A 17,791-nucleotide genomic window follows, 5' to 3' on the forward strand; every position below is an offset into this window, starting at 1 on the left:
AGTTGTGAAGAGTTTGTTTACACTTTCCAAAAATACTATGACTAGGAGGCAGGCGATGAAGCTACAAAGTAGTAAATTTAAAATGAATCAGAGAAAATGTTTCTTCACTCAACGTATAATTCAACTCTGGAATTCGTTGCTAGAAAATGTGGTAAAGGCGGTTAGCTTAGCAGAGTTTTAAAAAGGTTTGGACGGCTTCCTAAAGGAAAAGTCCATAGACCATTATTAAATTGGACTTGGGGAAAATATTTCTGGGATAAGCAGCATAAAATGTTTTGTACTTTTTGGGGGATCTTGCCAGGTATTTGTGACCTGGATTGGCCACTGTTGGAAACAGAATGCTGGGCTTGAAGGACCTTTGGTCTGTCCCAGTATGGCAATACTTACGTACTTATGTACTTTTTGAAAGAGCGTAAAATCGATTAACTTCTACTTGTTCTACACCACTCAAGATTTTGTAGACCTCAATCATTCGCCCTTCAGCAGTCTCTTTTTCAAGCTGAAGAGTCCTAACCTCTTTAGCTTTTCCTCGTATGAGAGGAGTTCCATCCCCTTTATCATTTTGGTTGCTTTTCTTTGAACCTTTTCTAATTCTGCTATGGTGACCAGAACTGAACACAATACTCTAGGTGAGGTCACACCATGGAGCGATGGAGGCATTATGGTATTTCCAGTTTTATTTACTATCCCTTTCCTCATAATTCCTAGCATTCTTTTTGCTTTGTTGGCTGCTGTCACACACTGGGCAGAAGATTTCATGGGCAGATGGTCAAAAGCCCCCCACTGTAAAAATAAAGCTGGAACAGCGCAGGGCGTTACTGGGCCTATGATCATAGATAAATGCATGCAAATTTAAGCACGCAATTCTCTCTGATCATGGGGTAGAAGTGTGGGAGGATTGTGCACTCAGGCACAATCCTCCTGCACTTGTTTGAGAGGTCTGGGCTGTCAAAAGCCCAGACCTGTGAAACACAGGGGCTTGAGGTCCATGGGACCACCAGACCCCAACTACCTCCGCGTTCCAAGCCAGGCAAAACGGAAGCTGGAGGTCCAGCAGACTTGTGGTCCCCTGACCCCCCTCCCGTGGGTCTCCAGCCTCCCCTCAACATCCCTCAGATGTCCCTGGTGGCCCAGTGGGCGACTGACGACCCCCCCCCCCCCCCCAACAACAGGGGGCTGGAGGTCCGGTGGACCTCCAGTCCCCCGACCCCCCCCCCCGACAAAAGTTCAGGGGGGCTGGAGATCCGAGGGGTCTCCAGCCCCCCTTATCCCCCCCAGCATTACTGAAATGTCTATGGTGGCCCAGTGGGCTGTGATCAATCCCCCCAACCCCCTACCTTAAGTTGGAGGAGGGAGGTGGCCTCCCTCATCTTCCATCGGTGCTGCCTGCAAAATGGCGGCGCCCAGCCTTGCCCAGTGCTTCCTGGGATGCACTGGACAGGGTTTCACACCATATAAGGGAGAAACTCCCTTATATGGCATGAAGCCCTGCCTAGCGCATCACAGGAAGGGCTGGGCATCGACATTCTGCAAGTGACGCCGATGGAAGAGGAGGGAGACCACTTCCCTCCTCCAACTTTAGGTAGGGGGGATTGACTGCGGTTCACTGGGCCACCAAGGACATTTCAGGAACACTGGCAGGGATTAGGGGGGCTGGAGACCCCTCGGATCTCCAGCCCTCCCGAACCTGTGTCGGGGGGGGGGGGTTGCGGGGGAACGGAGGTCCGCTGGACCTCTAGCTTCCTGTCGCTGGGTGGGGAGGGAGGTGTCGGTCGGGTCTGAATGGCTTGGCTTGAGGATCCTGCGTGGGCTGCTGCATTGGGGAGAATGGGGGCCTGCTAGCATGCAAATGCATGCTGGACAGGGCTCACCATTCCTCCCCAATGGTCTGCAAACCCTAACGCCAGCTGGTCGCTGATCATTGGGGATGAATAGGTTTAGCTCTGTTTTGCATGCATTTCCATGCTAGTTGCGTTCAGAGCCCGCGAGCGCATTGTTTCACGTGCTCGAGGGCTCTGATCATGGGGTAGTAGCAAATGCAGGCGCTAGTATGGCACTAAGAGCCTCTAGCGCCTGTGTTTGCTTCTGATCATCGGCCCATCAGGGTATTATCTACGGTGACACCTAGATCTTTTTCTTGGGTGCTGACCCCCAAGGTGGGCACTAGCATCAGGTAACTATGAGTTATATTGTTCTTCCCAATGTACATCACTTTGCATTTGTCCACATGAAATTTCATCTGCTATTTGGATGCTCAGTCTTCCAATTTCCTAAGCTATTCCTGCAATTTTTCACAGTCCACACGTGTTTTAACAACCTTGAATAGTTTTATGTTATCTGCAAATTTAAGCACCTAACTTGTTCAATTTCCAGATAATTTCTAAATATGTTAAACAGCACCGGTCCCAGTATAGATTCCAGTGGCACTCCACTATTCACACTCCTTTGAGGGAAATGGCCATTTAACCCTACCTTCTGTTTTCTGTCCGATAACCAATTCCTAATCCACAACAGAAGATTGCCCCTACTCCGTGACTTTCTAATTTTCTCAGGAGTCTCGCATGAGGAACTTTGTCAAAAGCTTTCTGAAAATTTAGATACACTATATTAGTCGGCTCACCTTTATTGACACGTTTATTCAAACCATCTTCAAAGAAATGAAGCAAATTGGTAAGGCAAGACATCCCTTGGCTGAAACCATACTGACTGTCCCAGTAAACCATGTTTATCTATATGTTCCGTGGTTTTATTCTTTATAATAGTTTCCATTATTTTACCTGTACTGGCGCCAGGTTTACCAGTCTGTAATTTCCCAGATCAGCCCTGGAATCAGTGTTACATTGGCCACCTTACAATCTTCAACTACTATGGACGATTTTAATGACAGGTTACAGATTACTAACAGCAGATCAGCAATTTCATGTTTGAGTTCTTTCAGTACCATTTCTGGTACAGGTAGATCTCTTACATTTTCTTCCGTAAAGACCAGAGCAAAGAATTCATTCATTTTCTCCACTATGGCCTTGTCCTCCCTGAGTGCCTCTTTTTCTCCTTCATGATTTAACTGTTCCATGGATTCCTTCGCAGGTTTTTGCTTCTGATACACTTGAAAAGGTTGTTACCTGTGAGTTTTTGCTTCTGTGGCAAGTTTCTCTTCATATTCTCTTTTATCCTTCTTTATCGATGCTTTGCATCTAACTTGCCAGTGTTTATATTGCTTCTTATTTTCTTTATTTCGGTCCTTCTTTCATTTTTTGAAGGTCGTTCTTTTGGCTCTAATAGCCTTTATCACTTCACCTTTTAACCATGCTAGCTGTTGTTTGCTGTTCTTTCCACCTTTGTAAATGCATGGAATGCATCTGGTCTGGACTTTCAAGATGGTATTTATAAACAATGTCCATGCCTGATTTAATGTCCCAACCTTTGCAGTCAATCGTTTTAGTATCTTTTTAACCATTGTCTTCATTTTATCATAGTCTCCGTTTTGAAAATTAAATGCTGCTACAGTAGATGTCCTTTGTGGCTTCACTCCAGATAGTCGTTCAAACTTGAACATATTATAATCACTCTTTTTCAGCAGATCGAACACCATTACCTCTCATACTATGCCCTGCATTCCACTAAGGACTAGATTTAAAATGGCTCCCTCTGTTGTTGGTTCCTGGACCAGTTACTCCAAGAAGCAGTCATTTATTACATCTAGGGATTTTATCTCCCTAGCACTCCCTGATGTAACATTTATTCATTCAATATTGGGGTAATTAAAATCACCTATTATACTGTTGCCCTTGCCAGCTTTGCTAATTTCTGTAAATATTTCTTTGTTCGTTTTGTCCTGGCGGATGGTAGTACAGTCCTACAAGAATATTCCCTCCCTTCACACACAGAATTTCTATCCATAGTGATTTATTTATTATCTCATTTATACCCCACATTTTCCAAACAGCGTCAGGCTCAATGTGTCTTATAGCGCACCGCAGAGGCAGACGCCAGTGCAGTAAAATTAAGCTAATACAACAGAAAACCTACATAAGAAATAATGGGGAGGATGGGGAAAGGATGGAAGGAGCAGGGAAACCAGGGGAGAGGAGGGAAGGGTGGATGTGTCCAAAATTGTCACTAGATTGATGTGTATCAAGCAGAGGAGACACATGCAGAGTCCTTGGGATATGCTTGTCCAAATTTTTTTTTTGTTACATTTGTACCCCACGCTTTCCCACTCATGGCAGGCTCAATGCGGCTTACACGGGGCAATGGAGGGTTAAGTGACTTGCCCAGAGTCACAAGGAGCTGCCTGTGCCTGAAGTGGGAATTGAACTTAGTTCCTCAGTTCTCCAGGACCAAAGTCCACCACCCTAACCACTAGGCCACTCCTCCACACCAAATATACTCTGGAGGAAAGGAGAAACAGGGGTGATATGATACAGACGTTCAAATATTTGAAAGGTATTAATCCGCAAACGAATCTTTTCCGGAGATGGGAAGGTGGTAGAACGAGAGGACATGAAATGAGATTGAAGGGGGGCAGACTCAAGAAAAATGTCAGGAAGTATTTTTTCACGGAGAGAGTAGTGGATGCTTGGAATGCCTTCCCGCGGGAGGTGGTGGAAATGAAAACGGTAACGGAATTCAAACATGCGTGGGATAAGCATAAAGGAATTCTGTGCCGAAGGAATGGATCCTCAGGAGCTTAGTCAAGATCGGGAGGCGGGGCTGGTGGTTGGGAGGCGGGGATAGAGCTGGGCAGACTTATACGGTCTGTGCCAGAGCCGCTGGTGGGAAGCGGGACTGGTGGTTAGGAGGCGGGGATAGAGCTGGACAGACTTGTACAGTCTGTGCCAGAGCCGGGGTTGGGAGGCAAGGCTGGGGAGGTGAGGATAGTGCTGGGCAGACTTATACGGTCTGTGCCTGTGCCAGAGCCGGTTGTTGGGAGGTGGGGCTGGTGGTTGGGAGGCGGGGATAGTGCGGGGCAGACTTATATGGTCTGTGCCCTGAAGAGCACAGGTACAAATCAAAGTAGGGTATACACAAAAAGCAGCAAATATGAGTTATCTTGTTGGGCAGACTGGATGGACCGTGCAGGTCTTTTTCTGCCGTCATCTACTATGTTACTATGTTACTATAAATAACATGGTCTTAAGTAATTTCCTGAAGTTTAGATGGTTGTGGATGGTTTTTATAGTTTTTGGCAAAGAATTCCATAGTTGCGAGCTGATGAAAGAGAAGGATGAAGCATATGTGGATTTGTACTTAAGTCTGGTGCAATTTGGGTAATGAAGGTTTAGGTATGAATGGAATAGTCTTAATGCATTCCTGGGCGGCAGGGTCATTAGATTAATCATGTAGCCAGGGACTTCACCATATAACATTTTGTGAACTAGGGAGCAGATTTTAAAGGTGATTCGATCCTTGACAGGAAGCTAATGTAATTTCTCTCGGAGGGGCTTGGCACTTTAAAATTTGGATTTTCCATAAATTAATCTGGCCGCTGTGTTTTGGGCCGTCTGCAGTTTCTTAATTAGTTGCTCTTTACATCCTTCGTATACTCCGTTACAATAATCCAGGTGACATAAAATGATGGACTGTATTAGGTGACGAAATACCTCTCTCGGGGAAAAAAGTTTTTATTCTTTTTAGTTTCCACAGCGAGTAGAACATCTTCTTTGTGGTGGAGTTTATTTGGTTTTCTAGGGAAAGGTTGTGGTCAAGGGTGACTCCCAATATTTTTAAGCTTTCTAAGATGGGAAGGTTAAGGGTGGGGGTGATTAAGGTTGAAAGTTTGTACTTGTTGTGTTGAGATAATAGAATAAGGCAGTGCGTTTTGTCAGCATTCAGTTTTAGTTGGAAAGAAGTTGCCCAAAAGTACATCGTATTTAGACAGTGATTGATTTCATTAGAGATCTCGGTCAAATCATTTCTGAAGGGAATGTAAATTGTAACATCATCAGCATAAATATGCAGATTAAGACCTAACTTAAGGTCTTGGCCAGAGGAATTATCATAATATTGAAGAGTGTGGGGGATAGAGGTGAGCCTTAAGGGACTCCACAAACAGCATTCCACGGTGGTGATAAATCTGAGTTGGTGATTACTTGGTAAATTCTAGAAGAGAGAAAGCCCTTAATCCAGCTATGAACGTTTCCACAGATCCCTATGTTATCAAGAAGGTTCAGTAGAATGGTGTGGTTGACCATGTCAAATGCACTAGACATGTCGAACTGTAGTAACAATATACTTTTGCCTAGTGCTATTTCCTGCTGAAAGTTGTTAAGCAGAGTGATGAGCACGGTTTTGGTGCTGTGAAGGGGACGGAAGCCAGATTGGGATTCGTGAAAAATAGAAAACTTGTCAAGGTAATCATTAAGTTATTTCGTCACCATGCTGTCCATCAATTTTACAAAACATGGGATTGATGCAATAGGGCGGTACTTGGTAAGGTCACCACTTTTTTCTTGGAATCCTTTGGAATTGGTATAAGTAAGATGTTGCCATTTTCAACAGGGAATAGGCTGCGTTCAAGCATAAAGTTTAGGTAATCAGTTACATCTGCAATAAAGCAGGAAGGTGCTGATTTGAGTAAGTAATTAGGACATGGGTCCAGCTTACAGTTCTTTTTTGAAAATTTATGAAACCCCTGGGTAGCAGCATCCAAGGAGAGGGGGGCAAAGTTAGACAGGAAATGATCTGCAGGATTTTCTCCTGGGATAGGGGCGAGAAAATTGAGAAAGTAATCAATGTCAGAGTTGTTCTGAGGGATTGATTGCTGTAAATTAGTTATTTTTTCCTGAAAGTATGTAGCAAGGTTGCCAGCAGGTGGGATATCATGGTAAGTCGATGTAAGTGACGTGTAGTATCTGTTAATTTGTTGACAAAATGAAATAGTTTCCTCAGGTTTCTGAAATCGGGGCCTATTTTGGACTTGTAATAGAGCCATTTAGACTGTCTTATCGAATATTTATACTTTTGTTGCATTTGTTTCCATGTGTTAAGAGTATGCTCATTTTTATTTTTTCTCCATGACCGTTCAGCTCATCTAGTAAGTGTTTTAAGTTTTCTTAGTTCTTCATTATACCAAGGCGTCAAATTCTGTCTTCGTGATGTTCAAGTATTTTCAGGAGCTAAAACATCTAAGATGTTTCTACATCTAGCATCCCAGTCGGAGTGAAAGTATTTGGAATCAGTACATGCTGACCAGTCGTTTTCATAAATCATTTCCCAGAAATCCCTAGGGTCAATTTGACCTCTAGTGCTGTAACATGTATGGCCTTGTGTGCGTTGGGGACCTTTTTTCCGCCATAATAAGGTTAAGTTTAACTTGTAGTGGTCAGACCAAGGAGTTTCTGACCAATTAATATATGGTATACGGAAATTATCATCATTGGCCAATTTGTGTGAAAGAAGGTCGAGGGAATGCCCTTTGGTGTGGGTAGCTTGCGGGAATGGTAACGAAAGATCCCATGAATGGAGAAAATCAATGCAATCCTGCGCACTGGTCGATTTTGGGTCTTCAAGGTGTAGGTTGATGTCACTTAAAATAATTATGTTAGGACTTGTTACACATATGTTTGAAATAAAGTCTGCTATCTATTTCATGTAGAATGTTTATTTTGTTTGACTGAATTCCCTCTTTAACATATAGCGCAACCCCTCCTTCCAATTTGATCCCCTCTATCATTGCAATATAATTTGTAATCTGTTAACACAGTGTCTGTTGATTGTCCATCTTTCACATTTTTCGCATTCTGTTGTAGAAAAACACAGTTTGAAATGTTGGTGTTTGTTTCACTTATTTACGTGACATAACTTACGCTTTTAACTTGAAAGAATAAATATTGAAATATTCAAAATGTAATTAAGAAGAAGAAATCAAAAAGTCATAATTATATCAGTTTCCATATCTTTTGTTATAGCAAAGCCAACTTAGATCTGGTTCCAAAAATTGCCTTAAAGACTAGGACTGGTTAGAGGATTCACTTTTCAGGAGGACAATGATCCTAAGCACGAAAAAAGGGAACAATGGAGCAGCTCAGCAAGAAGAAACTGAGTGTCTTGGAGTGGTCCATTCAAAGTCCAGACTGAGTCTAATAGAAAATTTGTGACAAGACTTGAAGGCAGCAGTCCACCAATGATTCCCAGCCAGTTTGAAGCAGTTTGAGCTGCCAAGAATATTGGGCCAAATCTGGACCATCCTGTTGTGCAAAGTTGATAGACATGTATTTTAAACAACTTGTGTTAAAGGGGTTTCTACTAAATATTGCGCCAAGTGGTGTAAAGACACATAAATGATGGGGCAATGAGCAATTTAGCCATTGCTCAATAAGGTGTGCTAAATTTACCACATCCTCACTGCTGCTTTAAATTTAGTGTGTCACTGGGAAGCGTCTTTAAAGTTATGTTGATCCTTATGCTGACCCTTCTGTGCCAAGTTGACACTTGTCTTTCATTATGGGTAGGAGGCCATGTCTTGGTTCTCCTTTCTTCCTGCAGACATCCAAACAACACCAGTCTCACAGTCTTTCCTTACCCTCTCCCCAGTTGGTAAGGAAGAAATCAAACTTGTTCTCTTCAAAATGGCTGATTTTAATCCTTCTAGCTTTGAATGAAATTTGTCTCAAAAGTCTTGGGAGCTGGCTAGCGTGAGGAAATGAGGAGATGTAGAGCAATTTTAGGAAGCTGTTCTCTGTCTCATCTTAGTACTTAGTACATTCACATTGGCAAATCGATAACCAAGATATGCTCTCAGGTTGATCAGACTTGTGGACTAAAGCGTCTGGTGTCAGAGTTCGTACTTACATTTAGTATAACAAAGGGATTTGTTCTCAGGGGCCATGAAAATTAGTGCATGAGGCAGATGAAGGGAGAGAGGAAAGTTCCATTATCCTCTTTGTGCTACAGGCTGCTTAAATTTCAGCACTGTTACGATTCTATTCACTCACTTTAGTAGGTGTTGTCTTAAGTGAGGCAAACCATAAACCATTTCCCACAATTTATATATTTATTTGGATTTTGCTCACACCTTTTTTAGTAGTAGCTCAAGGTGAGTTACATTTAGGTACACTGGATATTTCTCTGTCCCAGGAGGGCTCACAATCTAAGTTTGTACCTGAGGCAATGAAGGGTTAATTGACTTGCCCAAGATCACAAGGAGCAGCAGCAGGATTTGAACCAGCCACTTCTGGATTGCAAGAACGGTGCTCTAACCACTAGGCCACTCCTCCACTCCACAATGTCAGAAGCACCGCTGCTTTAAATAGAGAAATTCTGGTATTGAGTGAATACCAGTAGATTCTGCAGAGGAAGAGAAAAGATGCCTAGATTTCAAATGAGTGGTATCCTAAAGTTAAGTCAAATGGAAACCAAGAACATAACACTGTTCTTCACGTATTTGTCTCATTTGGGAGCTCAGCGGCATACATATTTTTCTTTCAGGCAATAAGATATGTTCTTGGCATGTTTAGTTGGGCCTAAGCCTGGGAAAATCTGGATTTGGGACTTTATAGTTTCTTCATGGGAAACTTGGGGGGGGGGGGGGGGGGGAATGGGTAAACATAAAAAAAAAACCATGGGAAACAGGATACAAGTTCTGAGAAGTCATGGATGTGTTCTTATGATATGCATTTTTTTACAGTATTCTTATGGGTGGTTTGAAATAATTTGTATAAACATTTGTGAAAAACATGTTAATAAAACACAGTCCTGTGCACGGCAGTTTTGCTTTATATAGTCGCTTGTACACCAGTACATTCCACTGAGTGCAATCATATGCACTATTCACAAAAACTCTGGCTTTTTTTCTTTTAAATAATAGATCATATTAAATAAGCAGAATTGCTAGACTGAATTTTGAGAGACAGGGGGGTACTGGTAAATCATTAGAGCATATAGCAGTGTAGCAGAGGTAGAATTAGGAGAGTGAGAGAAACAGAGGATGAAGAGTACAACTGAAGTGAGACGGGCACTCTTGAAGCAGACCTTGAAAGTGATATGGAATCAATGATAATTTGAGAAAATTAGGATAATATGATTTTGCTTTCTGAAATTCAGAGTATCAATGCTGATGATTTGGCCCACCTTTATACTTTATGTTCAAGTGGTATACTTTGCTTTTGTTTTAGCTTTTCAATAGATTTTAATAAAAACAGAGTAGTTTGTAGTTCACTATCATCCTTATTTTCTTTTTTTTATATATTTAATTATTTAAATTTTCCACTATATCACCACTTAAAGTGAATATGCAATCGGCATTATTTAACATTAGGAAACAAAAATGATAAGTATATATCTTTACAGCCCATTTGTCCACAAGTTGAAGAAATTTGATTCCAAGATTAAGGAAATTAAAAAAAAGAAAAAAAACAAACCAAAAATTAATAATCAATAGATGCTTCTTCTGGTTCAGACCCCAGCCTGCTAAATTAGGGGAGGTTTACTATATTCACATCAACCCTTGCATCAATAAACTCTTTCAACTGTTTTGGATCTACAAATTGAAAATGTTTACCTTCAAGCATCACATTACAAAAACAAGGAAATCGCAAAACAAAATTTGCTCCCAATGCCACCACCCTGGGGCGAAGTTCCAAAAAGGCCCGTCGTCTCATCTGTGTAGGCCGTGAGAGATCTGGAAAGATACGGACCTTTGAGCCCAAAAACAGATTTTCTAAGTGTCTCAACGAAAGCCGTAGTACGGCATTCCTATCAGGCTCCAACGCAAAAGTGGCAAGCAGAGTTAACCTCTGAGTAACCATTTCTAATGAGCTTTCTAGGAATGAGGTAAGATTCACTCCCTCCCCTATTACGGGGGGGTTTCCCACCACCACTCCAGTACTCCCGATGTAATAAGCCCGTGTAATGGGAGGGAGTGAGTCCTTGTCCATTCCCAGAATGTCCACCAAATATTTTTTGACCATCTCCAAAGGAGAAATTAACGGCGATTTGGGAAAATTAAGAAACCTAAGGTTAAATCTTTTAGTCTGATTTTCAAGGTATTCAAGTTGTTTATATAGGAAATTATTGTCTTTAACCAAAGCTGTTTCTATAGATCCCATTTCTTGAATTTTGATATCCACACGTTCCAATTTCTGGGTTTGCTGTGCAGTCACTTGTGCTTGAAGCAGGGCAGCCTCAGAAAGAACTTCAATATCAGAAGAATTCTGCTTTAAAGTAGTTTGCATAGAGGTTTGGATATTGTAAACCATGTCCCATAGTGACTCCAGTGTCACAATTGCTGGTCTAATCACTCCACCAGCCACAGGAGGAGATTGAGATAGACTATCAGCCCGAGCTAACTTGGAAACAATAGCTTGAGGCAATACCTTTGAAGCCTGTTGTAGTAATGTTTCCCGAAGTTGAGAATCTAACTCCGTTGCTGCAGTCACACCCTCAGACAGGACCAGCTGAGCCACTTCGGCGTCTGTCTCTGTTTGAACAGCCAGCAACTCTCTTCCAGGCTGGGGAGGTGCAATTCGCTCCACAGGGCTCAAAGAAGCCCCGTTTCCACTCTCAATCGACTCCAAAGGGCCGAGAGTTGCAGTGGGGGGTCGAAGTTCCCTGAGGACCCGGTTGCTGCCTGGGAAATTGCAGGGTTGTTTGTTTCAACGTTGAGAAGGTCACAGGAACCGAGGGAAATTCCTTTACCTTCCCCCTCCGCTTCCCCATGGTTAACGAGGCTACAGAGGCACCGAGAGAAACTCACAAACACAGCAGCCTCCAGGAGCAAACACAGGTGTGTCTATTCACAGCGCCATCTTGGAATCTGACTATCATCCTTATTTTCGAAAGTGATGGGCACCCAGATTTCGACCCAAATCAGGAGATATGCGCCCATCTCGCAAAGGCGCCCAAATCAGTATAATCGAAAGCCGATTTTGGGCATGTACAACTGCAATCTGTCGCAGAAACGGGCAAAGTTGATGGGGGCGTGTCGGAGGCGTGGTGAAGGCGGGACTGGGGTGTGTTTATCGGCCAAGGAGAGATGGGCGCCTTCGGCCGATAATCGAAAAAAGAAAGGCGTTTTTAGCGTGAATTTGGGTCATTTTGTATTAGTCTCTGATCAGACTTCATTTGGAATATTGTGTACAATTCTGGAGAGTGCACCTGCACGATTTCCTTCAAAAACTGGTCCATCTACCTTGGGATATATTGTAACTGCTTTGGTCAAGCTGGAAGAGTGACATAGCAAATGTGAAATATTCTAAATTAATCTCTGTTATGAGAGATTGGTCATGTAGAAGGAGAGATTTTTGGCCACTTTTCAAAGGTGCCCACTGCTTAGATACTGAGAGCCTTGAAGTTAGAAGAGTGTATGCTGAAAATTGGTGCAGATTTCTTAATGGAGAGGAAAAGATACTGAGGGAAAGTTGAAGGTCTGAGCTAATCTTGTGATTTCAATTCTTCACGAGTCTGACCTTTGGATTAGGAAGAGAATATGCAGCTGAAAATAATTGTATAAGAAGATGTGTATGCATCCACTTTGCAGTATTTTAGTTATTTACATACAGATAGAACACATACGTGCATATAATCTTATAACTTGCACAATTTGCTGCAGCCAAATTGATTTTGCATATGAAGAAGTTTGACAGCAACTCCTGCCTTGATTCACTTGCATTGGTTACCTACTGTATATAGACTCGTATTGATTTTAAGTTAGCATACATGAAGTTTCCCTTCATTTAGTGAAGGGAAATCTTGCCTCACCAGTCTACTATATTTCTTTGAAGGGGGTGAACAAATACGTGAATAAAGGTGAGCCGGTTGATACTGTGTATCTGGGTTTTGAAAAGGCATTTGACGAAGTACTCTAAATATTATCAACGATAAAATATACTAGGATATCCAAATACTGGTTGTGCGTGATGCAATGTTTTGTTGGGCAGACTGGATGCCCTGAAAATGGCAGATACAAATCAAGGTAAGTAGCACATACGAGTTTATCTTGTTGGGCAGACTGGATGGACCGTGCAGGTCTTTTTCTGCCATCATCTACTGTGTTACTATAAGATCTTTTCCAGCACTCATCCAAAATATTTAATAGGTCTATGTTCTTTTCCAAATAACCTGAGATCTTTGAGAGCAAATGAATCATGTCTGCTTTATTCCCTCAATCATTGGAAGTCTGCTACAAAAAAGCTTTGGAAAATTCTGTCTGTTTATAAGTCTATTCAAGTTTGGTACGCTTTAACCAAGGAGTTGAGAACTCTGAGCTTTTATTTCTCCTTTTGGAAACATTTAAAGACCTTTCTGTTCAAGAAGTATTTAATGTAATCTTTTTGGGGTTTTTTTTTGAAACAGTTATATTTGTGTAATTCACTTTGATCTGTCTGAGGGAGTTAGTGGAATATAAATGATACATTACATTACTTTGAAATTATGGTATATTCTTTGCCCGTGGGAGTACAGAGGAATGGACTTTGGTCAGAATGGGATCTTGCCGGGTATTTGTGACCTGGATTGGCCACTGTTGGAAACAGGATGCTGGGCTCGATGGACCTTTGGTCTTTCCCAATATGGCAATACTTATGTACTTATGTAAGTACATGCATAGAATACAAAACACTATGGGGCCCTTTGTGGTAAGCACTAATGTGTGCTTAGTGCAGGTTAAAATTCACTACATCGGTGTGCACTCAGGCATCCATGGTAGTTTTGGAATCAGCACTACCCACGCACTGGGGGCAGAGAGTGAGCGTGGCTATGCTAACCATTTAGTGCATGAGCATTGTTGTGTGTTAACTGTTTAGTGCAGAATTAGTGCATGAGCCCTCACTGCCTACAAAATAGGTGGCGATGAGGGCTTATGCTATAATGGGTATGGCCATTATCAGAAAAATAGAAAAAGCTGCCTTTTTAAAAAAAAAATTATTTTCAACAATTTTACAACTTTTTCAAGGTTACACTCTTGATTCAGAAAGTGTTATAACAATTTAGAATTTCTAGGTAATTAAAGTAATTTAGGTATTTTATAATACTCAACTCCAACATAATATTGGATCCAAGTTATACAGGAAATATAAAAGAAAACATTTAAAGGTTTTGTCAGCACCTAGATGGGACAAAATATATTATAAACTTAAACTCCTTCTGTTCTTTTAGAAGATATGAAAGATGTCAATTGAGAAGGATCCAGGAAAACGCATTTAAAGGATTTATAGAGAATAACACATTTACAAGGAAACCTTAGGTAAAATACAGCTCCCAGTTGCAGAACAGCAGGTTTCAGCAACAAAAATTGTCTTCGTCTTTTCTGAGTTTCTTTAGAAATATCAGGAAACATATTTATACGTAATCCCAGAAAAAGTTTTTCTCTGTTCGTAAAAAATAAATGAAAGAGCCGTTGCTTATCAGGATTTAAGACTACAATTGCTATCAAAGTAGCAGCTTGTGTTTGCTCCGTTTCAGAAGATTCTAGAAATGTTGTCAAGTCTAAAGATTCTTTTTTATCCCCTTGGGGAGTCTCTTTTTGAGGAATATAATACAAAGCTGCCTTTTATCTGCAGTGCTAAAAGTGATCTCAGCGCGGGGGAAAGACCCGCGTAGGGGCTACCTCAGGCCAATTTCTAGTGCTGCTTGGTAAAAGGGCCCCTATGATTTATGTATATACTTTAGAAACATTAGTGTGTATGTTACACCAGCCCCAAAATGTCCAATCCTGCCACTTACACATGTTAAATAAAGACAAATAGGCACTTGCGTATCTTTGTAACATAGACTTCATATTTGCACTTTAACTTGGTGCCTCTTTATAAAATTACCTTGCTTGTGTTAAGTGATCTTATTATTTGGCAAAACTAACCTTTCTTGGCTTCATTCTGTATTTTTGTCCTCTACAGGGGAGGTTTAGCGGAGAGGTTAAATCGATTGCAGAACAGAGAGAGATCATCCATTGGTTTCTGGAGACATCAGTGTATGTCAAATTACATAACACCATCAGGTAAGGAGTTATCTGTGGTTTTACTTCTTTCTGTCTATCAGCTTTTATTGAGATGTTGAAAAAAAGTAATAAAAGTAATTTATCAAACTCAGTCTTCTTGCACAAATAAGCATTTAACAATGCAAAAAGTACAGAGATCGTATTCCATATTAAAATCTGCCAGCCAGACCCCCATGTCTTGTTAAATAATTATTACTTTTTCTGTCAGCGTAGCCTTTTGCATTGGAAGAATGACCTGAAAATGTCAAAATTCAGGCCATTCTGGATCAACAGAAGAATTGTATAGTAGTGAGGTTGACGTTTTCCTTGTATTACTTAAAAGATTTTTTATTTTTAAATCTGAATTTAATTTAACCAAGGTCTCTCTGTTCTCATTTCTCCAAACTTTATAGCCCTCTTGAGCAGCAGGGTCAGGGAAATGCTTATTATTTTATTAAAGTTGTCTACAAGATTGGTTCACTCCTTGAGATGCACATTTCACATATTCTTAGTTGACCTCTCTATAGGCATTAACCTGGGGATCGGTATTGTCTCCTATCTATAGAAGCTCTCACAGAGCCAGTGGGAGGTTCTGAAATTCTATGCTGTTGGCTAAAGCAGCATACTGTATAAATCTTGTCTGGGCACCAATAGGATAATGGAATTTGGTTAGATTTAGGCCTCCTTCCAGGCTTTTTGCGATGTACTTGGCTTTATTCTCAGGCCTGCCCCTGTCCAAAGAAACCTGCCTGACATCCCCTTTGTTTCTTTTTGTTTTAATCTTCTGATATGGCAAAAGGAATACAGTGCAATCCGCTTAAGTGCAAGGGTCTGGGACCAAAGAAATGCATGCAGTTAACCGGAGCGTGCACTTAACTGTTGTGACCCAAAGAAGCTTGACATCTGATAAACATATGTACAGTACTGTTTATTATTATATGTACAGTATACAGTCTCCATTAACTGACGTTAGGCTTACTTGAAGTAATCAGTTATAGTCATCTGTACACTATTGGGTCTGTGAGTTCCATAGACTATGTCTGCCAGACGGTAAAAACTGTCATAGCACTGACATCCAGTGGCCTTCAGATAGGCCCGCACAGTGTTGAGACTCTCCAGCGCTCTTGCAAAAGTGACAGGAGGAGGTTGTTGAATTTTGTCAGCATGTGCCTCACTGCTCATTTTTTCATCTGCTTCATCATCAGCCGTTGTTGCCTGTGTGTAGGCGCATATCTCGACAGCAGTGCTGTCGTCAGCTGTTTACAGATCGTAATCAACAGCTACGTAGCGATGAAACTCCTCTTCAGTAACACAGGTTGGGATGTCAATAACCTGTTCATCTGACACGTTTGCAACAGCTGCATCTGTTTCGTCCCTCTCCCGCTTGTAGCAGTTCACAATGGTTGCCTGTGTAACATGATTCCAGACTTCTTTCTGCATATGTAGGGAATCCAACAGTGATAGATTACGAGCCAGTTCAGTCTGGTCATCCATAACGCTCATCAGATGACGTAGCACAAGAGCCCGATAATGTTTTTTGAAATTGGCTATTATGCCCTGATCCATAGGTTGGGTCAGAGGTAGTGTTTGGTGGCAGGAAGACCACCTTGACGTTAGACAGCCTGACATCGTCCCTGTATGCAGCACAATTATCACAAAGCAACAAAATCTGACGCCTTTGTGCCCGCATTCTAGTGTCTAACTTCTTTAGCCACTGCTTCCAAATTTCCCAAGTCATCCATGAATTTGCGTTAGCCTTGTATGACACAGGAAGTCGCTTAGCTTTCTGGAAGCAACGGGGCTGTTTGCTCTTTCCAATGACGAGGGGTTCCAACTTCTCACTCCCATCCATATTGCAGCAAAGGAAGATCGTCAGTTGGTCCTTCGACATTTTACCTCCAGTAGTTTCGGCATGTTTGAATGCAAGTGTTCCATCAGGAATTGCTTGCCAGTAGAGACCGTTTTCATCATCATTGAAAATGTCATGAGGTACAAACTCGTTCAAGATGGTAGGAAGAACTGAAACAACCCAATTTTCAGCACCAAAGTCATCAGTGTCTTGTTTCTCACCATGCTGTTTCTTGAATTTTATGTTGTTCCTCTCCTTCCATCTTTCCAACCATCCAACAGTGTCTTTGAATTTAGTTAGTCCAAGACTTTCAGCTAGCTGGTTAGCTTTCTCCATAAGCAGTGGAACACGAAACTGTCTGCTCCTGACTCAACAAAAACCACCGAAGAAGAGCATCTTCTACCTCCTCAGCTTTTCCTGCCCGTTTTCGTTTCCGTTGTGGATTTGTATTGTTTTGCCAGTCTTCCAGAAGCTGGTCTTTCTGCTTCAAGATATGTGAAATTTGACTGGGATTGACACCATATTCTTTAGGAATAGATGCTTGACTTTGTTTGTTTTCTAATTTTTTAAGAACTTCTATTCATTCAGCCAGTGTTAGTCTTACAGTTCCGCCACGACGATGACGACCCCAGTGTACACTCTAACAACATTCTTTCACTTATTCTGCCTGTGGCAGTTAAAGGGGCGGTAAATTTGAAATCTCGTTGGTTGTCACGCGCCAATCAGCTTCCATATTCCGTGCGTGCGCTTATGCGGAGTCTTTCCTGCAGAGGAGCGGTCTTAAACCATGCATATAAGTGAATCTTGCACTTATCAGTGGTGCGCTAAACCGAAGTTTGTCCTCATGGAAATTGACGGTGCCAAAAACGCCACCGAAGTACGGCATGCGGTTAAACAGAGCATGCGCTTATCCGACTTAAATGGAGTGCACTGTATTTTGAAACAAGTATAATAATTTAAGAAAAACCATCATTTTGACTTCATTTATTATCCTACCTAAAGAGAATAGAATATTTACCCAGCTTCCCAGA

The 17,791-nt window shown here is 41.7% G+C and overlaps 1 protein-coding gene across 2 annotated transcripts in view; it reads left to right on the forward strand.

The window, feature by feature from the left end:
• SPIDR (scaffold protein involved in DNA repair) overlaps nucleotides 1–17,791 on the forward strand; it is a 602,511-nt gene that overhangs the window by 140,756 nt on the left and 443,964 nt on the right. For both annotated transcript variants that reach the window (XM_030214124.1, XM_030214131.1), the window contains exon 7: nucleotides 14,832–14,932. In XM_030214124.1, coding sequence (XP_030069984.1) covers nucleotides 14,832–14,932 — 101 coding nt within the window. The remainder of the gene's footprint in view (nucleotides 1–14,831; nucleotides 14,933–17,791) is intronic.

This window comes from Microcaecilia unicolor, chromosome 1 (genome assembly GCF_901765095.1).
Source record: "Microcaecilia unicolor chromosome 1, aMicUni1.1, whole genome shotgun sequence".
Taxonomy (NCBI): Eukaryota; Metazoa; Chordata; class Amphibia; order Gymnophiona; family Siphonopidae; genus Microcaecilia; species Microcaecilia unicolor.